This window comes from Camellia sinensis, chromosome 11 (assembly GCF_055761805.1).
Source record: "Camellia sinensis isolate YWXY chromosome 11, ASM5576180v1, whole genome shotgun sequence".
Classification (NCBI taxonomy): Eukaryota; Viridiplantae; Streptophyta; class Magnoliopsida; order Ericales; family Theaceae; genus Camellia; species Camellia sinensis.
In genome coordinates, this window is record NC_138971.1 from 57,868,893 (window position 1) to 57,892,300 (window position 23,408).

Consider the following 23,408-nt stretch of genomic DNA (forward strand, 5'->3'; position numbering starts at 1 on the left):
TATATATATATATATATATTTATATATATTTTGAAATTTTAATTTATCTAATAGTTAAAATATTTTTCATCAATAATTTATTAGAGTATGAATAAAAAAAAGATGCCGCCATATCTTTTTTACTAAAATGTATATTAATCATGTGTATTTCAATATCTACTTACCATCTACATTAGTTTGGATCAATGTAATCTTATTAAAATAGATGTTAGTGTAATTACGTTAAAAATATGAGACTAATTGAATCAAAATGTTACATTATTTTATATTTGAATTATTAAATCCAAACACACTGTTAAGTCTAATTACCAAAATAAAGCATCAACATCATCACTATTTTTAGCGGGACATGCCGCGTCATGAAGCTTAAAACAAAGATTAATTATTTATTAGTCACAATGTAACTATAACAACAATCCAACACATTACAGAGTATGCAAACAAAAAAAAAGTGTGGATAGGTGTAAGAGGGGCTAATTTGAGCCCACTAAATTATTTAGGCCCAATAGCCCAAGATTAGTGGGCCCGAATTTATCGCAAGTCCAAGAATCGATGGGCCCAGATTTATCGCCATCAAACGGATTGAATCGCTGTAAGCCTCGAAAGGGTTCGGATCCACGAACCTAGAGACTTACTCGGGCCCGGACTCGAAAGGGTATTAAGCAAGCCTAGAGATCCGAGGCACTCGGACTCGAAAGGATTCGGATCCACGAATCTAGAGATCCGAAGTACTTGGCTTCGAACGGATTCAGACGCAATCTAGAAGTCGCTCCGTTAATGAGTCCCAGAACACTTGCGGGCTCGGAGCTTTCCGGGGTCTACGTACCAGAACCATGGGCGTAATGGAGTCCGAACAAAGGACCCGATCCCGAGGACGGTGAGTGGAGATAAATTCACTCTTCGGTTAAACTAGCCTATACCCGGGTCGAGGTGGCACGACCCCGGGGGGTCCATGAGACTCGGCAATATTTTGCGGCAGGACGTCCTCTGGGACTACCCCTGACCCTTTGGGATGATTGGGGATCATTGGTTAGGTGTGGCTAAGAAGAAGGGTTCGCCGAGGGAGTGATCTCCTCTTCGGGGTTTTCTCATCCTCGGAGAAGTCACCTCCTCGGAGAAGTCACCTCCTCGGAGAGGTCACCCCCTCGGACAAGGTGGTTAGAGAGAATATCCCCCATGTGCCTTGCACATGGGCTCCATCCTACATCATGAGGTGCCTATAAATAGCACCCACCCATAGCTTTACAAGGGATGGATTTTGGAGATTTTTTAACTCTTGGGAAAGAACTAATTTCCCTTCTCCATTATCAACCTTGAGAGTGAAAGTGGGAGATCAATGGGAGAGCCTTGCCATTATTCTATTCTCTAGCCATTTTGCCTTCTTCTTCACCCAATCTCTTATCTCCATCATCTCCTTTGTTGTTGTGTTCCTAAGTTGAGATTATTGAAGAATCTAAGCCTCTCATCATATTCTAGAGAATTCGATCTTCGAATTTTCCAACTCCTTTCTTGAACCCTCTCCTACATTTTGGCGACTCCGCTGGGGAGGCGGATTGGTTAATGGTCTCAACGAGATCTGGAATCCACACAACTCCAACAAGGATGGCGGGAGAAGATGAAGTTCACCAACAAGGATCCTCTAATGGTGGTGATGACAGAACCATAGCTCCAGATCAACCACTTTTGCTTGAAGCCATTCAAGGACTTCAGAATACTCAGCAAGAGATTCTTACCACTCTTCAGAATCTCACTCACACCATGTTGGTGATGAGTTCCAACTTTGCACCGGCGCCAAACGGAAATCAAACTGGTGGTGGAGTTATTCCCGCCGGAGCGCAAAATCAAATCCAAGGAGAAGTAGGCCCCAATCAACCTATGGCTCATGGCAACACAGCCACAGTAACACATGCTCAAACCACAGTAGGCGGCAGCAGTTTGCCCATACCCGGGCTCCATGGCGTGCCAAGCCAAGATCCAATGGTGACTAGGGGAGTTTCTGGTGTAATGAATGGTGCTCCGGCGACTGTTGGTGTCCAGGAAAGCATAAGGAGCATGATGGCGCAAAAGGGAGCTCTGCCCGTACCTAATCTTGTCACGCCACCAGTAAATGTTACCCAAGCACCAAGCGGGCCTCCTTTGGTGCCGACAACAAACCTGCAAGCACAACCCGGTATAGCGGCGCCGTGCGGTGGACTCTATGGGCCTCAATTCAATATCCCATCACCAACTGGCTTGTCTATAGGCGCTGATGGCCAGTATCGTCAAATGTCCTCACCAATGATGAATTCGCAGCACCAGAATGGCCAAGACGCCCCTAGCTCAGTCTTCGGGTACATAAGCCAAGTCCCGGGAATACCACCATCAAACTCTCTCCCTCAACAGTTTCTCACTCTCGCCGATGTGCAGGCCATGTTCGATCTCGAACGGGGCAAGAGGACCTTACCCTCTTTGCCTGATCCAGACGTCAAGCCGCCTTACCCCATTGAGATGCTGAGCTATCCATACCCTGAGGGGTATACAGTGCCGAAGTTCATCAAGTTCGACGGCAAACAAGGAAATGCCCGAGAACATGTTGTGCGATTCATCGAGACTCTAGGTATTCATGGGTCAAACCACGTCCTCCGACTGAGAGAATTCTCTAAGTCCCTCACCGACCGAGCATATAGTTGGTATGTTAATTTGGCCCCAAACTCTGTCCGAAGTTGGGAGGAAATGGTTAACAAATTCCACTCCAAGTTCTTTCAAGTGGCGGAGAAGGTGACCACACTTACATTGTGTAAAGAGAAGCAACAAGAAAGTGAAGACATCCTTGACTACGTCAAAAGGTTTCAGGACAAGGCCGTGGATTGTCATGAAGCAGTTGAGGAGAGTTATCTGGTTCAAATTTGTCTAGAAGGGGCATTGAGCAGGTACAAAATGTTTCTAGTTAACCACAAGCTACCCACCTTCTCGGCATTAATAGAAGCAGCTCGGAACATTAGCATTCCTCAGGCTCAGGAGTCCGGATTTAAAGCCAGTTACAAGACTAGTTTCAAGTCATCTCGTGGACCTATCGTTGCTGCTGCCTCTGCCCCGGATACCCGAAATTCACAAGGAGGAGGTCATAGAGGCCAGAAGAGGAAGCAATATAATAGTGAAAAGGGGAATGTTTCTTATCCATGTGGAATCGAGGAAGTAAAAGCTCTAGTTAAGGAATGGGTGGCTGACGGAGAGCTAAAATTGCCTTATGTTGAAGAAATGCCTTCAAAAAAGGACCGCGAGAGCCCTGAATTTTGTGTCTACCATCGTACATTGAAACATCCGACAGAGAAGTGTTGGACTCTCAGGAAAATCTTCAGAGATAAAGTCGAGGCAGACGAATTGAGGTTCAAAAAGCGAGGGACTCAAGACATCCGAGAACAACCATATCCTCAACACCGAGACAAGGGCAAGAATGTTGCTATGATAGCTTATGAAGGCCCGATGATCGAGGCTATCGCTAATCTCGATGACGATGACTGTTATCTGGACGACATCCTCGAGCCAGAGGGTGAGCAAGTTTACTATGGAAGTGCTCTCGATCCAGAGGGCAGAACATTTATGACTCATGGCAAAGATCCCTTTGATCCAGAAGGAGGAGAAGAATGCTATGGAAGAGGAGGACACCATGTTTATGTGGCATCTTATTTTGAGGAGACCGAGGAGATGGTTAACTACGAGCCTCCAAGAGTGGAAAAAGATCCGGATCACTATGCCAAAACCCTGCAAGACTGTGTAAAGTTCAAGCAGTTCTTTGACCAGCTTGGACTTTCCAGGGAGGCAAGAACGGAAATCACCAAGTCTATCATTAATATAGCCGAGGCACACCATGAGGAATGCATGTCGACTGAGGGGTCTATCCCGAGGAAGGCAAAAGAGCAATCTAGTGCCATTACTTTCTCCGAGGCTGATCGGAAGTATCCTTTTTCTCACAATCGCCCGCTTTATGTGACTGTTTTTATTAACGGGGTTGAGTTCAAAAGGGCCTTTCTAGATAGTGGAGCCTCTATCAACATTATGACTCGCGCTACTCTAGAAAAAGCCGGAATCTCTGAAGAACGCATTGTGAAGCAGCCGATAGTCATCACTGGCTTCGGTGGAGAAAGGAGAGTTACTATCGGATGCGTAACTGTTGATTTAGCCGTTGGAGAGATTCGCTCGGCCACCAAGTTCCATATTATCGATTCTGAGGCAAATTATCACATCATTCTAGGGAGGACCTGGATGCATAGATATGGGGCTGTACCATCGAGTTATCATCAGTGTGTTAAGGCTAAATGGGGAAAGAAGACGGTGACAATTCAGGCTACAGAAAGGCCTTTCGAGATCCATGAAGCTCATTATTCTGATGCCATCTACTTCACCGAACTGGCTATCGAAGAAGTTCCCACCACCTCTAAGCCTCGAGGGGTCAAAATTCCTCGTTGGGAGGATATCAAAGATGACAAGGAGCCGATGGCAGAATCAAGTAAGCGGGCAATGTCTAGAACAGAAAGTCCGCCTATTCCTCGAAAGGTGATGAAAGTTCGAGAAGGAGGCAAGATGGTGTACTATTTATGAAGGTGCGGGGAGTCGGTTTCTTCAGTCACCGACTCCGAGTCAAAAGAAGAGCCTCCTGACAATGATATAGTAATAAAGCCTGAAGTGGCTCCAGAATGTATGCAAGATGGGCCGAAGCCTCAGCCTGAACAACTTATCGAAATAGATCTGAGTGATGGACAAGATGCACCGAGGCCGGTATTCGTGAGTTCGAGCCTTAGCCCAGAAAAGCGGGAACAGTTGTTAAAGTTGATAAGCCGATACTCAGATGTGTTTGCTTGGTCATATAAGGAAATGCCCGGACTAGATCCTGACCTAGTCTCCCACTATCTTGATGTGTTCCCAAACTCCAAGCCAATTAAGCAAGCTGCTCGAAAATATCATCCAGATCTCGAAGAGAAGATTAAGGAGGAGATTGAAAAACTTCAACAGGCTGGTTTCATCCGGCCAATACAGTACCCCACGTGGTTAGCAAACATCGTGCCAGTAAAGAAGAAGAATGGCCAAATCAGAGTATGTGTAGACTTTCGAGATTTGAACAAATCTTGCCCGAAGGATGAATTCCCTCTTCCTCACATCGACACCCTCGTGGATACTACCTCGGGACACCAGATGTTCTCATTCATGGATGGATTCAGTGGATACAATCAGATTAAGATGGCTGAAGAGGACGCAGAAAAGACTGCTTTTAGAACACCTCTCGGAAACTTCTTCTATACAGTCATGCCTTTCGGACTCAAGAATGCCGGTGCAACTTACCAAAGGGCTATGACTGCAATCTTTCATGACATGATCCATCATGAGGTGGAAGATTATGTTGATGATCTAGTGGTGAAATCCAAGAAAGAAGAAGACCATCTCCGAGACCTTGAGAAGGTATTCAAGAGGTGTCAGAAATTCAAAATGAGGATGAATCCTCTCAAATGTGCTTTCGGGGTGACGGCCGGGAAGTTCCTCGGGTTTCTTGTACATAGGCATGGTATCGAGGCAGATGAAGACAAGGTCAAATCTATCAGAGCAATGCCTCCCCCGCATTCTCAGAAGGAGTTAAAGAAGTTCCTCGGGAAAGTGTCTTACATTCGGAGGTTTATCCCAGCACTTGCAGAGATCTCGGCCCCTTTCGGTTCATTGTTAAAAGGAGATGCCAAGTTCGAGTGGAACCAGGAGCACCAAAAGGCCTTCGAGAGAATCAAGGCAGCCTTGACCTCGCCTCAGACCATGATAGCCCCGCAGCCCGGGGTGCCGCTAATGTTGTACTTAACTTCAACCCCCAAGTCCATAGGGGCATTATTGGTCCAAGATGTAGATGGAGCAGAACGCCCGGTGTATTACATCAGCCGGAAGATTCGAGGAGCAGAAGTCCGATATACCCCGGTAGAGAGACATTGTTTAGCTTTGGTATTCACTGTCCAAAAGCTCAGACATTACTTCTTAGCACACCAGATTCGGATTGTCACTAAAAGTGATCCAATCCGATACCTCCTCAGCAAGCCTGCTCTAACCGGGAAGGTGGCAAGATGGTTGTTAGCACTAGGTGAATTCGAGATCACATGTGTAGCCCCCAAGGCGATCAAAAGCCAAGCCTTAGCTGATCTCCTTGCCCAATTTCCAAGTGGTGACTATGAACCAGTGAATGAAGAATTAAGAGGAGAGGTGCATGCAGCTATGGCTTCCGAGGAAAACTTCTGGACATTGAGCTTTGACGGAGCAGCAGCCGGAGGGAAGGGAGGAACCGGGATAGTCCTTACAAGCAAAAGTGGGGAAAAGTTATATTTGTCTTATAAACTGGATTTCCATTGTTCGAATAACGAAGCCGAGTATGAGGCTCTTATTTTAGGCTTGATAGCAGCTGAGAAGCACAGTATCAAGAAGATTCGGATCCGGGGGGACTCAAAGCTGATAGTGAAGCAAGTTTCAGGACAGTTCGTCTTAAAGGAGCCTGCCTTGGCCACATATCGAACAACAGTCCAAAGGCTTCTTGACAAATTTCAGAAGGTCGAAATAGAGCATGTGCCTCGCTCCGACAACAAGTTTTCAGATGCCCTCGCAACATTAGGGGCAAGAGTTGACATTCCAGAGGAAGAGGCAACAATTGTTATCAAGAAGAGAACAGAACCTTCAATAATACCCGAAGACAAAGGCCTTCCGGAGGACTGGAGAGGAGAAGTCCTCGAGCAACTCAGAAGCAAAGTTGGAAAACTGACTATGGCCAAGCTTGCCCAATTCACAATTATTCAAGGTGAACTTTACTTCCGAGGAGGTACCGGATTCCTAGCCCGGTGTATTGGCCAACAAGAAGCAAGCTTCCGACTACAACAGATCCATGAAAAGTCTTGCGGGGATGGGGATATCAGTCTGTATAGAAGAACCCAAAGACAAGGTTATTATTGGCCCGAGATGGAGAAGGACTCAAATCAATTACAGAGGGAATGCCCCAAGTGTCAGTCATACATCCGGGAGGATGAGAGTTGCTTTGAAATTGATACCCCTGACTGGAGGCAAGTCTACATTGACTATCTCAAAGAGGGAACACTACCTGAGAGCCCGAGGGACATTGCACACCTCAAGAGGAGAGCGAGGCGGTACTTTCTTGATCAGGACAAGCTGTATAGAAGAAGTATTGAGGGCACTCCCCTGAGATGTCTCTCCAAGGAGGAGTCAGATCTAGTCCTCGGAAGAGCCCACGAGATTGAACATCAAGGAGGGGCTCGGCTGTTCGAGCAACTTATACACCTTGGGTATTACTGGCCGACCATGGAGTCAGATGCATCCCATCACGTGAAGAGGTGCCAGACTTGTCAGAAACACGGAAATTTGATCCATGCTCCAGCTGTAGACCTGCATAGTATCCGAACGCCATGGCCGTTCCATACCTGGGCTTTTGATCTGATAGGGCCCATCTCTACATCTTCTAAGGGGTACAAGTGGATTCTCGCAGCCACAGAATTGAGTACAAAGTGGGTCGAAGCAATTCCTCTGAAGAACGCTACGGGGCCTGCAGTTGCGAACTTCATCAAGGAGAATATCATTTGCCGATTTGGAGTACCAAACACCATCCTCTCGGATAACGGCACTCCCTTCATAAACAAAGATGTGAAGAGCCTCCTAGAGACTTACCAAGTGAAGCATCACAAATCCACACCCTACTATCCAAAAGGGAACGGGCAGGCGGAAGCCACAAACAAGACACTGATAAGGATTCTGAGCAAGATGATGGATGAGTTTGGGGGGACTTGGTCCGAACAGTTGATAGTAGCCCTATGGGCGTATCGCACTTCGAAGAGAAAGCCAACTCAAGCAACTCCTTACTCCCTTGTGTATGGGTCCGAGGCAGTGTTGCCTATAGAGTTGGAAACGCCATCTGCTCGAATGGCTCTCGCCTCGGGAATGGTATTGGAGCCTCGAACCACCAGATTGGAAGCATTAGAGGAAAAGCATGACAGAGCTGCAAAAGTCATGGAAAGGTATCATGAGTCCATCGCCCGAGCCTATAACCAGACTGTGGTACCAAGGAAGTTTGAAGAAGGTGATCTAGTATGGAAGATTGTAGACCCAATCATGCGAGGACAGCCTTTACCCAAGTTTTCTCCAAAATGGGAAGGGCCCTACAAGGTGGTTCAGGCAAGCTCAAGCGGGTACTACAAACTTGTAAGGGTTGAAGACAGCTTCCGAACTGGCCCGCTCAATGCAAAGTTTATCAAGCATTACTACCCATAGTTGGACTCATCTATGTTGAAATTCATTTTCACTTTCTTACTTTGTCTAAAGGTTGTATTTCCCTTGCGTTATGAAGAAGCTGGTTTTCTCTATGGTGTATGTTTTATCCCATCACCTACAGTGAATCTATTATGCTTTTGTCAAGAAAGTTGAAGAACTAATGAGAATATTTCAGCTTTTATAAACATGTGCATATGATTGTTCTATCATTCGAAATAAATATTTTATCAAGTAGAATGAGAAAACAATGCGAAAATATCCAAACAACAAAAATTTTGTCATTTCATTGCATTGTCCTAGATAAAACATTTTTATCGAAAGGGGCAAGAAAGTAATGATAAAAAAAAACTCAATCTTTCCTAAAGACACCTTCGAAGAAGCTGCCCGTCACATCTACATCTGGAGGACAAACAGTAGAGTGTGCCTCTAAAGTCTCCAAGGCCCGAGCATAACCCGACTCAAGTTCACGAAGAGTTGCCTTTGTCTCATCTATAGAGGTGCGATAAGAGGCAAGCACAGACATAAGTTCCAGCCGATGACTGGCGTTCGAAGCTATATCCAGGCGCTTCCGAAGCCATGATAAGTCCACTTGGTGACGCTCCATGTCAGAGATCCCCTGATACGCCGTCTCGACTACTTTTCCATTAAGGTCACACAACCGTTGCGTGTCCAAGCTATATAAGATAGTGGCAAAAGACTCGAGAAGAGCAGTCTGAATGAGTGGACACTGGCAAGCAAATGAAGCAAAGGTCTCCGGGTAACTTGAATGCACAAGCTGTAGAACTGAAGCAAACTCAGGAGCTACCCAATAATGGAGAAATGATACTTTGCCAGAAGTCGAAGGAGGAATTGGGGCCGGAAAGTTGCTAGTCTCAGGAATCTCCCCAATGTCTATCGGGTTAGATGAACCACCCGGAGGGGTAACTCCCGGCAGAGGTCCCGAGCCTGAGAATGCCGAACGATAAGGGGACAGACCAAAAGCATCACTATCAATGTGGAAATCACTGAGATTCAAATCCAAAATATTTGAAGGCACTGGCGATGAAGAACCTCTGGCAGTCGTCTCAAAGGCAGGTGTTCCCCCTTGAGAAGGAGAACCGTGAGGAGTTACAAAGAGAGTCGGAGTAGAGTCCGGGGCAGGTGAAGACAGGACCCCGGTAGCAGCTAACACTGGAGCAGAGTCCGAGGCAGGTGAAGGCAGGACCCCGGTAGCAGCTAACACTGGAGCAGAGTCTGAGGTAGGTGAAGGCAAGACCCCGTTAGCAGCTAACACTGAAGAAAAGATAAGAAGGCCTTATTAGAGGTAGGGAACAGGAAAGTCATTTAAGTAAAGATTTCTCACAGATATAAGTAAATGACAAACTTCAGAAAGAAAGATTACCAGAGGGAGAATCAATATGCAAAGCAGGGGCAACTGAAGGACTCCTAGCATCAACAAAGTCACTTGGTCGTGTAGAGACCACCTGATCGATCTCAATGTCTGATGAAGCCTGAACAGTAGTAGTCATCCCTGAAGAAGGAAGGAGGGCCGGAGGATGAGAATCACCATAAGTGCCAGAGCGAGTCTCAGAGATCTCTAGCACATCCACCTCCACACCATTCCCAGAGGCGCACCTCATCTCTACATCGCCTCTAGAAGCATGGCCCGCGACATCAATTTCTGTGGCATCAGTCCCTCCAGCAATCTCAACATCAGAACGGTGAGCCCCAACAAACTCGTCACCAAGGTAGTGCTCCTCCTCAGCTACGGTAGGGCGATGACGACGCGTGCGTGGAATAAGGTCACAAAAATGATCGAAGGACTCAGCCTCATCATCATCGTCATCTATAACTGCTATACGAGGGGTGCACATCTTCACAAGTCTTGCAGACAAAGGGAGGGTGTCGTCCAAGTCTGAGTCCGGCCTGGGGGAGGCAGCATGGCCAGGAGCCACGGTACCGAGAACGTCAACAACCGCAGGATCCTACATAACATGGGCAAATAAAAGTTTTCATTTTAGAAGGTATAGTCGCAAGAAGGAAAGTAGCTTCAAATCAAGAATTTCGGGTACCTCACGAAGCCTTTTGGAAAGGCGAGGAGCGGAAGGACTGGCATCAGAAGTCCTCTTGTGAGCCATCTTCTTAAGGCGGGTCGTCCGAGGACCAGAGGCCTTATTCAAAGGGACTGGCTCTGGAGAAGTAATTGCCAAGCTAGAAGCAGATGCCCGAGCAGAAGGGTCAGTTGGAGCAGATGAAGTGAAGAAACCCTCGTACATGTGGTCAGATTTTCGGCTCTCGGGTAGCCGAAGAGAAGAATCCTTCTTATAAATCGGCGGAGGCAAACATACGGTCGGTCTGCTCTGGACAAATGCAATAAACGCATCGATATTCTTCTGCCAATACCGCCTGAAAGAGGGGGTGAAACCCCCTACTCGGCTCAAGCCTGGCATCGTCAAAGAGCCGGATATGGGAAGCACGGTGTGTATAAGCCGGCGACTGAAGCGCCCGTAGCTCTCTGAAAATGATAATAAATGAGGTGCTGGCCCCGGGGCACATTGATCAAACCCGAATTGACATGCTACACGGTCAGGCCTATAAACGGCACTATCAACGCCTTCCTCATGCCACACCGGTAATGAACTCGGACGGATCATAATTAGCATATCAACAAAGGGTGCAGGGATGTTCTTCGGCAAAGGAAAGGACACCAAGCGGGAGGAACCATGATAGATAAGCGGTGTGGCCACACCTACAGGTGGGCATACATACGGCCGTGCCACAAAGCGTCGGGGAACATCCACCAGAGTATTCAAGGATAAGGTGGAAATAGTACGTGACCAACGTGTAATCAACGGCTGGCAAGACTTCGTTTTCTCAAATGTCCGAGACCCATCAGTATCGAGCACGGGGAGGCCATCTTTATCCACTATCTCCCGAAGAACTTCCGCCTCAAATACAGTCGGAGCAGGGGCAAATTTTGGGAACCTCTCGAAGAAGAAACATAGCAGGAACTGGCTGTGAATAAAGGAGACAGGCTCATATCGACCCACGGAGCGAACCATATCTCGATGTAGCAGATCCAGCCGATAATAGAGATTCCCAAGAAATAGGGGAGCCAAAGGGATCCGATCTCCTCTGAAGAGCCTGACTGCCAAGGGGAAGACGAAAGGATTGAGGGAATCCGGAGGTGTGCTCGGAAGAATGAAGAATGAAAGGAAGCAAGCCAGAAATCCCAAGAAATAGAGCCTGGAGCCATACATCGGACCGGCTTCATACTCCCGAGAGTCAGGATCAGCATCTCTGGCCAAGGGCTGAAGATCCTTGAAGAAGTGACGGATCCATGCAGTATAGGAGGCACGGTCCGTCCTTACTCGACTAGTCCTCCTCGCTGAACCATCAAAAACAGAACTCCACCGACCACAAGTTTGAAGATTTAGCTTCAGAGATTGGATCAAAGAATCATCTTCGGGGGGTGTCTGCTCAGGGTCGAAGGCATCAGGGCCGGTCACTTCCAAACGCAGCAACATGAACACATCCTCAAGGGTGGGCCCCATCTCGTGCTGGCCAAGTATAAAGGTGTGTGTCTCGGTGCTCCATCGAAGAGCCATGGCTTCCAGGCTAGCATTGTTGCGACGGATGGATAGAGATCTAGATATTTTCACCGGGATCAATAGCCGGGCCTCCTGAAGTCGTTGACAGAGGCTCCTGTCCGAGAGGACATCATCGACCCACTCTTGCCAACCGAAAGGAGGGTTTGAGAAGGCCTTGAACTGAGGATAACAGTATGGAAAGTCCCCCTGCTCAATTCGAAAGCGTAGCACCGAGGAAGGAGAAATGAGGGCCTCATGTCCAGACTCAGTGTCCTCAGTGAGACATAATGGAGCCGCCTTCGGAGATAGAAGAGAAGTGGTGGAGGTAGCCGCCCGCCAGAAGGGGTCCTTCCGACCAAAATAAGGAGATTTCCTCCACTCAGATACCGGAGGTACATCCCTCTCTTTCATGAGAGCCGGTTCCGATGACCCCGGGACAACGGGTTTCTTTCGAGAAGACATATGGCTGAAATAACCTGTATAAATATTAAAGAGTTGACCGTATTAAAATTCAGAATATTGTTACATGCAACATGATGGGTTTATCAACAAATTCAACTTCGGACGTCATCAACAATTCATTTTCTTGGATATTCTTCAAGCTCAACAAATTTTAATACCAATGGGTGCATCATCAACATATAGATTTTCGTCTTCTATCATCAATAAGAGGTGCAATGTCATAGGTCGCTTCATGATGAAGTTCAATTGGGTCAATTTCTTAAAGTCACTATGTTCTATATTAAAGGTCCAATTTATACGGGGTTCAAAATTTGGACAGAGTGAAGTTCAATAGCAAATTTCAGGCCCAAGATCCGAAGTATTTTACATTTCTCATCAGTAGCAAGATTCAATGGATTGTCATGTGAATTACAAGAGTGTTCCTCCCAAGTCAATATTATTTGCTCAATTCAAGTGGCAAATATTCTATTACGAGGGCAAAATTCAGCAGCAATGGTTCAAGTTATGCAATAGTCCAGAATTTCTTTGGCAAATTTCAAGTCAGAAAAATCGTTTAAATAAATCCCATAGCCTATTTCAAAAATTGCAAAATCCAAACAAATTCAGGCCTCACATTGGAATTTCAAATCATCAATATTAAGGCTTAGTATATCAAAGTCTTTGAGCTAAAAAAAATGGGAATTAGAAATTCTGAAAAGCTTACTCTACAAAAAAAGTTTACACCAAGATTAAAATATATATTTATATATATATATATATATATATACTTACCCACAGATTTGACGGAGTAGATTTAAGCCAACAATGACAAAGAAGAAGCTGAGAAATAGTGCCAACCGAGAAATGGTGCAAACCGGAGCCGGAGCAAGCCGCAGCTAGAGGCAGTGGCAAGGCCGCAAGTGTGAGACGCACAAGCACGGATCGTAGATATGAAACAAGCACACTCAAGGCCGACGACGAGCTGTGCAGTGCTAGGCAAGACCATACACGTCGCGTTGAGTGGGCGGACGTGTGTGGTCAATGTCGGACAATCCGAAGCCGGAGGCAGCAGTGTTGTCGCAGAGGAGTTGACAACCACACGGGTCCCGTTGAATGGGCAACGGTGTGGTCGTCTCTGGGCAGTCGGGATCGATGGCGAAGTTGCAGCAGAGAGGCCAACAGTGGTCGAGCTCGGCAGCCTAAGGCCAGAAGCGGCAGTGACGTCGTTGAGGAGTTGGTGACCACACACGACGCGTTGAACGGGCGACGTGTGTGGTGGGTACCGGAACAACAGTCAAGGTTGGCGGAGAGGTCGCAACGGAGAGACCGACAGTGGGTTGGCGATGAAGCTGCAGCGGAGGCGATGAACAACGTACAACCAGAAAATTTTCGATAGTGAAGTAAGGAAGACGAAGCTTGGGTTGATCTTAGTTTGCAGAGGAAGTGTGCCGAAATGGGTCCTTGGAGTTTGATCTCCTGCAAATAAATTAAAAAAAAAAAATTCGTTACTGAGGTAAGGAAGATGAAGCACAGAAAAGAAAATAAATAAATAAAAGAGATGCCGTGGATGCAAGTAACTGGGGTCGGCCTCTGTTATTACAGAAACAGAGCTTTCTTGAAGATGAAGAAGCTGGGTCTCTCTTTTTAGAGAGAGGAAGGGTGCTGCCGAAGGGTGCTGTCCATATCTCCAAAAAGAAAAAAAAATATAATATAAAAAGAAAAAGATAAAGTTTGTTTCTGGTGATAAGGCTATGTATATATAAAATATGTGATTTTGAAACTTTACAGGTTGTTGAACGAAAGTAATAAAATAAAATGTGTGTAGCCGTTAAAAAAAAAAAAAAAAAAAAAAAAAAAAAAAAAAAAAAAAAAAAAATAAAATTTTTGCTTGTCAATTTTTTCTGTAAATTGAAGTGCGTCATCAGCTTTATCCATAGGCTCTGTCGTGACAAAACGTTTTTTTTTTGGGAAACGTGATGCGAAACAGGGTCGAAGAAATGACAGTATGCATGTCTGAGAAATTTAAAATTTCTCATACACGCAAGGGGCAAATGTAAGAGGGGCTAATTTGAGCCCACTAAATTATTTAGGCCCAATAGCCCAAGATTAGTGGGCCCGAATTTATCGCAAGTCCAAGAATCGATGGGCCCAGATTTATCGCCATCAAACGGATTGAATCGCTGTAAGCCTCGAAAGGGTTCGGATCCACGAACCTAGAGACTTACTCGGGCCCGGACTCGAAAGGGTATTAAGCAAGCCTAGAGATCCGAGGCACTCGGACTCGAAAGGATTCGGATCCACGAATCTAGAGATCCGAAGTACTTGGCTTCGAACGGATTCAGACGCAATCTAGAAGTCGCTCCGTTAATGAGTCCCAGAACACTTGCGGGCTCGGAGCTTTCCGGGGTCTACGTACCAGAACCATGGGCGTAATGGAGTCCGAACAAAGGACCCGATCCCGAGGACGGTGAGTGGAGATAAATTCACTCTTCGGTTAAACTAGCCTATACCCGGGTCGAGGTGGCACGACCCCGGGGGGTCCATGAGACTCGGCAATATTTTGCGGCAGGACGTCCTCTGGGACTACCCCTGACCCTTTGGGATGATTGGGGATCATTGGTTAGGTGTGGCTAAGAAGAAGGGTTCGCCGAGGGAGTGATCTCCTCTTCGGGGTTTTCTCATCCTCGGAGAAGTCACCTCCTCGGAGAAGTCACCTCCTCGGAGAGGTCACCCCCTCGGACAAGGTGGTTAGAGAGAATATCCCCCATGTGCCTTGCACATGGGCTCCATCCTACATCATGAGGTGCCTATAAATAGCACCCACCCATAGCTTTACAAGGGATGGATTTTGGAGATTTTTTAACTCTTGGGAAAGAACTAATTTCCCTTCTCCATTATCAACCTTGAGAGTGAAAGTGGGAGATCAATGGGAGAGCCTTGCCATTATTCTATTCTCTAGCCATTTTGCCTTCTTCTTCACCCAATCTCTTATCTCCATCATCTCCTTTGTTGTTGTGTTCCTAAGTTGAGATTATTGAAGAATCTAAGCCTCTCATCATATTCTAGAGAATTCGATCTTCGAATTTTCCAACTCCTTTCTTGAACCCTCTCCTACAATAGGTCTATGCTTTTAATAATTCACAGCTTGACACAGCCAAACAATCCAAGATTGATTTATTCTCTCTTTTATGTGCCAGTAAAAGTATCTGTATACAAATTATTAGAGCGATAAACATACAAGATATAAGAGAATAAGTTCCATATATGAGATCTATCTGTGAATCTCATCCTCTTGCATCTTGTATGTAATTCATTCTATGAATAATTTCTATACTTGTAGCATAGCTCTTCATCTGCTCATTCCTCCTTCAACCACTGGTGCCACACCCATTTCACGATTCTGTTTCTCCACATTGCCATGCCATCCTAAACAATTTACAACAACCAAATATCATTAATAAGAATGCATTAAGGCTGTGTTTGTTTGGGTAATTAGGTTATGAAATTGTATTATATGTCTTGGCTAATCTCCAATCTCATGTTTGGATACAAAATTAGTCAATTGAATCGATTATTTTCCCAAACGGTCTCCATATGGGGGCTTATTGAGTTTCATGAAAGAGGTGGAATACAAAATGAGGGATTAAGAGAGTCATATTAAGGAGTTAAAATATTATCAAACCAATCATTACACTATATAGTCAATATCCAAATAATTTCAAACAAATATGAAATAGGAAAAAAAAATTAGACATAACAAAAAGTATGACGAAGTCGTAGTTTTTGTTTTTTTATTAAAATCATGCGGTGAGCCGTATTGAAACTTCTACTTTGGTGATAAATTTAAAAATTACTTTTCGTGGTCGGTAGAACAACGGAATAAGAAATGATTATACTAATTCTATCCTAATTCAGGAGTATTAAAAATATGGATATGAAATGTAATTTGAAGGGCGGATAATATCAAAAAGTATTAAACGCAAAACTAATAATCCCTTATGTACATGTCCCAAAGTGATAAATATAGTTAGCTATATGATTGTGCACTGTGGCAGGCCAAGTGGCGGCTGTTGGCCTATTGACTTCAGAAAAAATATTTTTTTATTTATAATTTATTAATATTTTTATTTTATTTTTTGCTCCCACAAAGTGTTTGGACAATACTAATTTGCTCGTCTAAATATTTTATTTTATTTTTAATTTTAAGTTTTGATTCTCTGCTCTCTATTTTTTATGGGTATAGTTTTAATAAGACTTGTCCTTCATTTGACAAAAATCCTAACTCTATTATTAATATTGTGTATAAATATATAAGAATATTATATATCATTGGCATATTTTATCAAATTTTTTGGAAAATTTACCCATAAGTCCTAGTTTCTGAAAAGTTGAACCATTTAGTCCTAAAAATTTTCTTATGCTCCATTTAGCCCCATTTGCACATCAATCTAATGTTTGAAACATTAATCTGATGTTCGAAATCTAATGTTCGAAACATTAATCTGATGTTCGAAATTTAATGTTCGAAACATTAATCTGATGTTTGAAACATTGTAATGGGACTTTTCAGTCTATAAGAAAACTTTTAGGACTAAACAGTGTATAAGTTATTAATTTGAGATTTATTGGTGCATCCCCCAATTTTTTTATATTTTATGTAATTGTGATTTCTCACCTATGATAGGAAGTCTTATTTATTACTTCTATTGATTAATACATATGAACTTTGAAACAAAATAATAGTATAAATTTGATATTAAATAATATTTATATATGTGTTTTTATATTTAGAGAGAGAGAAAGGAGAGAAAAAATACCTATGGTCATGTCGAAACCACGATTTTTGAGCTCGCGGTACTCTTGACACAAGGCGCAGGACTCGCAACAGCAATGAACCAAGCAATCACCACAAGGGCTTTCGTGCAATAGGTATTGTTGCCTCATCTTTGAACGATAGAAGCAAGAGTAGAAGCATGGACACCCTACCACAATTGATATTAATGTGTATAGAGCCCCACTCACCCCACATGCTGCACCCAAAAAAACATCACCACCAAACATCTTATTATAATTTCCAATCGCACACGGCTGTTGTAAATGTACTAAATAATAATAGCTTAGTGCTAAAGATTTAAAAATTTTAATAATTTATTTATTTATTTTTTTTTATCAATTAATGTGTGACTCTGTGAGTCTCACACATACGTGAGACATTTATTAAAAATTTTGACAAAATTTTTGGAGTGTACTATTTTTCATAATAATAACTAAAAAAATCTTTAAAATAAATGTCGGTAAGTTTATACGAATAGAGTAATGCAGTAATTTCAAAAACAATTTTTAAAATTGTAGCCAATAGTAGTATTTTAAAAACTTTAGTGGGGTAATTTTCAAAAATTAAAAATAATTTTTTTTTTTTTATAACTTTGGATAAAATAATTTTTTTGAGGGTGCGGATGGGTCTACATTGATATGAATAGTTCGTTTTGTATGATTCAAATAAAGGAGCTTTCCTGCCAAAATCTAGTTTATTGAACATTGACAGTTAGATTAAATATACTTTAAAAAAAAAAAGTAAATCAATTCTCGAAATTGTAGATGTCATGAAGCAGAGTGCTTACAATTTTATTTTACTTTTTTTAAATACAATTAAGAAAACAATTCCCAAATATATTAACTATTTCACTTCATAAGAAAAACAGGTCCTTATTAGTACTTACATGTTGATCCTTTGTCTACAATCTCAGCAATCCGTCCGAAAGTGATGCAAGGACACCAGCAAGTTATGCAACCTGCAAAAAAACAAGAAAAAATGTCACAAAACAAAGACACGTGAAAACATCTGCACTGAGGGGTTGGATTGGGTACAACTTATTTAGTAATTTTTTATAAATATATATGTAAAAAATAAAAAAATTAATGTGATAATTTATAACAAATAAATAAAGAAGTCACTTATATATTTAGGTGGTTGTTAAACCACCTCTGAGTTTAGTCAAACCTCTTTGGTGGCAGCGCATGAAATTCACTTGCCACCCCCAATCTTAAAAAACACCCAGGTACAGGTTAGAAAAACGATGGAACTTACAGTTAGGGACATCGTCGAAGCAGTCGCAAAGGCCGGTGGACCATGGTACTTGTGATTTGGGCAGAACCTGGATTGCTGGTTGGGGCTTTTCAGAGTAGTATTGGTTGCCGGAGTTAACTGGGACTCCACTTTGGGGTTGGCCGTACAGCGACGGCGCTGAGGGTGGTTGGTGGTGGGGCATCTCATGGTAGAATTGGTTGGTGGAGCTAACTGGGATGCCAGTCGCCGGATGGCTGTACGGCGGTGGGGCTGATTGTTGTGGTGACGCAGTGAATTTCTGATAATCAGTTGGGTTTGAGGAATACATGATGATGATGTGGTGGTAGTGGATTTAGAAATGGAGTTTTGTGGATTAATTGATTGAGAGAGATCTTGAAGAGAGAGAGAGAGAGGATAGGAAGAATTAATGACTCAGATATGGATGTTTGGGTGAGTTGATTGATCCTTTGGTGATATTTATATATGAATTTGGTCAAGGAGTGCAAACGCGTAGTGCAAACGCATTTATTAAAACTTCGGCATAGACTAGTTTTATAACTGTTTTTATGAAATTGAGTTGTAAAAATAAAATCGGTACTTGCGGCCAGATGCTAATAAATGAATTTGTTTTTTTTGAGTAAATTATATTAGTTTCCTCTTCATGTTTTGGAAATTACATTTGTCTTCTTAAAGTTTAAAGTTTTACAACAGATTTTTTTCTCTCAGTAATTTAATTTTTTAAAATACTAATTTTTCCCTTATTGATAAATTACATTGACATCCCTCACATTTTAAAAATTATAATCCCCTCCCTAAGGTTTAAAGTAACATTACCAATTGCACCTTCCGTTAGTATTAGTTGGAAAAAAATTAATTAGAAAAAAAATTTGTTAGTAAAATTTTTAAATTTCTGTTTAAAAACCAACATAAACTCATTTTTTGAATTTATGTTTTTTCTTCAAATTTACAAATCAAGACAACCATTTATAAACCAAAAAAATTATCAAATAAGTTTTTATTACAGTTTTTAAAATTTTTGTAAATATAAATTGAAAACTGAAAACGAAATAGTTACCAAATAGGTTTCATATGGTAAAAATGTCGTAAAATTAACAAATAATTAAATAAGTTACCAACGTAAAAAATGACTTATTAAAAGATTCTTAGGCTATGTATGGTTTGATTTTTAATTTTTTTTTAAAAATTAAAAAATAATTTGGTTAAGAAATAAAAAATAAAAATAATTATCATTTAAGGGTAAAAAATAATTATCATTTTAACTTTTGGGCAGGTTATATACATACGTATGACTGTTTCAATTTAATTTGTAAAAAAATATTTCTAACCACTCGAAAGATAAAAATTATATAAAAATGATAGTTATTTCTTATTTTTTATTTCTTAACCAAATTAATTTTTAATTTTTAAATTTTTTTTCTATAAATCAAACCATACATAGCCTAAAAATCTTTTATAAATCTTTTGGTAACTTATTTAATTATTTGTTAATTTTATGACATTTTTATCATCTGAAACCTGTTTGGTAACCATTTCGTTTTCAGTTTTTAATTTTTATTTACAAAAATTAAAAAAACTGTCATAAAAACTTGTTTGATAATTTTTTTAGTTTATAAATGGTTGTCTCAGTTTGTAAATTTGAGGAAAAAACGTAAATTCAAAAAATGAGTTTACGTTGGTTTTTAAACAGAAATTTAAAAAGTTTACTAACAAATTTTTTTTTCAATTAATTTTTTTTTCGAACTAATACTAACGGAAGGGGCAATTGGTAATGCTACTTTAAATCTTAGGGAGGGGATTATAATTTTTAAAATGTGAGGGGTGTCAATGTAATTTATCAATAAGAGCAAAATTGGTATTTCAAAAAATTAAATTGCTGGGGGAGGAATCTGTAATGAAGCTTTAAACCTCAGGGGGGAGATGTAATTTCCAAAACGTGAGGGGGGAATTGTAATAAATATAAACCTTAGGGACTGTCAGTGTAATTTACCCTTATTTTTTATTAGGTCATATGCAAAAAATTTGTCAAAAAAAGTCACTAATTGCTAAATTTTAGCGACACATATAAAAAATTGTCACAAAAAATTAATTTTAGCGATAATTTTACCAAGACTTATTTTTAATAGGACTTGATCGGAATTAAATCCAACTATTAAAATCTATTGATAGTTTACCCTAAAAAAAATTGAACAATTATATTAAATTTTGGGATAAATTACATTGACACCCCTTAAGGTTTGGTCCAATTACTACCCATCCCCTGACGTTTTGGAAATTACATTCTTACCCTTGTGGTTAATAGTGTTATTTCACAAACCCACATGCTTATATAAAAGGTAACAACTCCTAGTGAAAAAATTGAGAAAATTACATTTAAAAAAAAAAAAGGAAAGGAAAGGGGAAATAAAAAAGAAAGTAAAGCAAAGCAAAAAAAGAGAGAGTGCATGAATTGAATATATTCATTTCGTCTAAATAATTACAATGACAGAAGAGTTAGTGTAATTTCTCAAACGTCAGAGAATGATATGTATTAAATCCAAATTTCAGAGGTATAAGTGTAATTTACCCTAAATTTTGTTTACCAATGATTTTAGTCAACAACACCAGAAATGTTTCAATGTGCAATATCCAAGGTACGTAATTTTATTATTTTTAGGAATTTATATAATTTTTCTCATAAAAATAATAAGTTGAATATAAATTTGCGTAAGTCCATAAAAATATAAAATTTATTTGAATTTATGTTCAATTTATGAATTTTTTTGAGATCACCTATATAAATTTATGAAAATTTATGTAATTTTGTGACAGAGTGCATTGCACAACAAATTTTTTTTCATCTTTTATATATGACTAGTGTTATTAAAAATTGAAAATTTTTATATAAAATTAAAGGGTGAACTACACTCACCCTCTTGATATGTTTAGAAATATATATATATATATATATAATTAGAATCATATTTTTTTTACATAATTATATTACTTTTTTTTTGAAATTTTAATTTATCGAATAGTTATAATATTTTTCATTGATAATTAATTACTCGTATGAAAAAAAAAAAATGATGCCGTCATATCTTTTCTACTAAAATGTATATTAATCATGTTTATTTCAATATCTACTTACCATCTGCATTAGTTTGGATCAATTTAGCCTTACTAGAATGAATGTGAGTATAATTATGTTAAAAGTATGAGACTAATTGTATTTTTTTCAAACCTCAAAGAAGGTGAGTGTAATTTATCTAAAATTAAAACAAAGTGATAAGGTAGTTTTGATTTTATTTCTTTAAAACAAAAACAATGAAAATAACTTATATTTGTATAAATTAAAAATACTAGATTGATATATAAAGAAAAATGTTTAAGAGACCTGTAATTTTTTTTTTTTTTTAGTTTGACTCACCATATGATATGGTATGTATTTGTTTTTGATTTGATAGGTCATCTCTAACGATTCACCAAATTCATCACCAAATTTGAATGTGGTGAAAAAGACAAATTTTTTTTCCTACAGTTTTTTCAAAACCATATCAAATTGAGAACGGCTCAAATTTTTCACCAAACTGAGGATGTCTTGCACTTTTTAGCAATTTACTGTGCATAGCCGTCGAGTGTGAATCCACCGAACGATTGGCCGAATGCCCGACTGAATGTTACAAGTGCGAGACTAACTATATTTTTCTTAAACCTCAAAGGAGGTGATTGTAATTTACCCAAAATTAAATCAAACTGATAAGGTAGTTTTGATTTTATTATTTTAAAACAAAAATAATGAAAATAACTTATATTTGTAAAAAAAATTGAGAATACTCAATATATATTTGGTATATAATGAAAAATGTTTGAGACTTCTGAAAATTTTTTTATAATTTGACTCATAATATGACATAGTAAATATATTCTTTTGATTTATTATGTGCTCATCTATATAGGGCTCAACACATGTCAGTTATATGCATATTTTTCATAAATTTTTTTTAAGAATTGTAATTAATTAGACTAAATTGAAATAACATAATAAATTAAATATTAAAATCGAGTCAATTGAAATTATAGAGACCAAAATGACATAATGACCAAAATACATGGACTACTAATGCAATTTGTCCATTTTTATATGAAATTTTATTTATATAGTATTAACCATATAAAATACGCTCAATATAGACTTCATTCATATCGAATGATATATCTTATTTATATTAATTAATTAAAAATTAAAAAGGCCCATCTCTATTGGTGTCACATTTATATCATTGATAAAAAAATAAAAAAAAAAATCCATCATTGTTGATGATAATTTTAAAAGTATTATTGTCACATCATTTTATATGAAGTTTTGTATATTAATTCTATTTTTATAAAATTACATGTTCATAAATATGAGTTTTGCTAATTAGTGCCTCTATGGCACAACAAATAGAGTAAAATTAGATAAACATTTTATTATTTTCAAAATATTTTTTTATTAAATACAATACAGTTTTTATTTATTTCTAAGACAGTTTTTGTTAGGATTGTATTTTCTCCCAACCGCTCTACCCTGCATCTCCAGCCGTTGCCGCCCGTATAGATTTTCTTTGGCCCAAAGAAGAAGTGGGCGCAACGACAAATTTTGTTTCTCCCACGCCATTCTAACTCGTCCAATCTTAGATTATATTTGTTTAAATCTATTTGAGGTTTGCTTTGTTGCTAAGTGCTCTTCCTTGTTTTGTTGATATTCTTTGCTTGTATTTAGCCTTGTGCATCAATAAAGTTTTCTTTTGTTGATAAAAAAAATATATATATTTATATAAAAATAATATATATATATATATATATTTAATATAATAAGATTAAACTACTAAAATAACACACTTATCATTGATTTTCAATCCTTTATTTTTCATCTTACATATTTTAATTTTTATTAATTATAAATTATTATCTATAATATATTATATTATATTTAATTAATATTATTAATAATTTTATTTTTTAAGTTACAAAACTAATCAGCCTTGTACTAAATACCAACCCAATTTGTAAGACCC

At 39.9% G+C, this 23,408-nt stretch overlaps 2 protein-coding genes and 1 long non-coding RNA gene across 4 annotated transcripts; 1 reads left to right on the plus strand and 2 right to left on the minus strand.

The window, feature by feature from the left end:
• Nucleotides 1-118: 118 nt before the first annotated feature.
• Nucleotides 119-17,863, plus strand: LOC145801966 (uncharacterized). The gene is made up of 2 exons (XR_014343934.1): nucleotides 119-461; nucleotides 15,405-17,863. It is a non-coding gene; the product is annotated as an uncharacterized LOC145801966 (long non-coding RNA).
• LOC145801965 (uncharacterized) lies at nucleotides 8,451-15,397 on the minus strand. 2 transcript variants are annotated; one of them, XM_082893970.1, is made up of 4 exons: nucleotides 13,077-15,397; nucleotides 10,326-12,319; nucleotides 9,656-10,238; nucleotides 8,451-9,546 (listed from the first exon to the last, which is right to left on the minus strand). In XM_082893970.1, exons 2-4 carry the CDS (start codon nucleotides 12,303-12,305, stop codon nucleotides 8,624-8,626), a joined length of 3,486 nt encoding a protein of 1,161 aa, XP_082750096.1. In that variant the 5' UTR covers nucleotides 12,306-12,319; nucleotides 13,077-15,397; the 3' UTR covers nucleotides 8,451-8,623. The 2 variants fall into 2 exon arrangements, with proteins under 2 accessions (XP_082750096.1, XP_082750095.1); XM_082893969.1 differs by lacking the exon at nucleotides 13,077-15,397 and having other exon boundaries at nucleotides 10,326-13,070.
• On the minus strand, nucleotides 15,430-18,679 carry LOC114275381 (protein PLANT CADMIUM RESISTANCE 2). The gene is made up of 4 exons (XM_082893971.1): nucleotides 18,373-18,679; nucleotides 18,005-18,076; nucleotides 17,102-17,314; nucleotides 15,430-15,710 (listed from the first exon to the last, which is right to left on the minus strand). Exons 1-4 carry the CDS (start codon nucleotides 18,677-18,679, stop codon nucleotides 15,634-15,636), a joined length of 669 nt encoding a protein of 222 aa, XP_082750097.1. The 3' UTR covers nucleotides 15,430-15,633.
• Nucleotides 18,680-23,408: the final 4,729 nt, after the last annotated feature.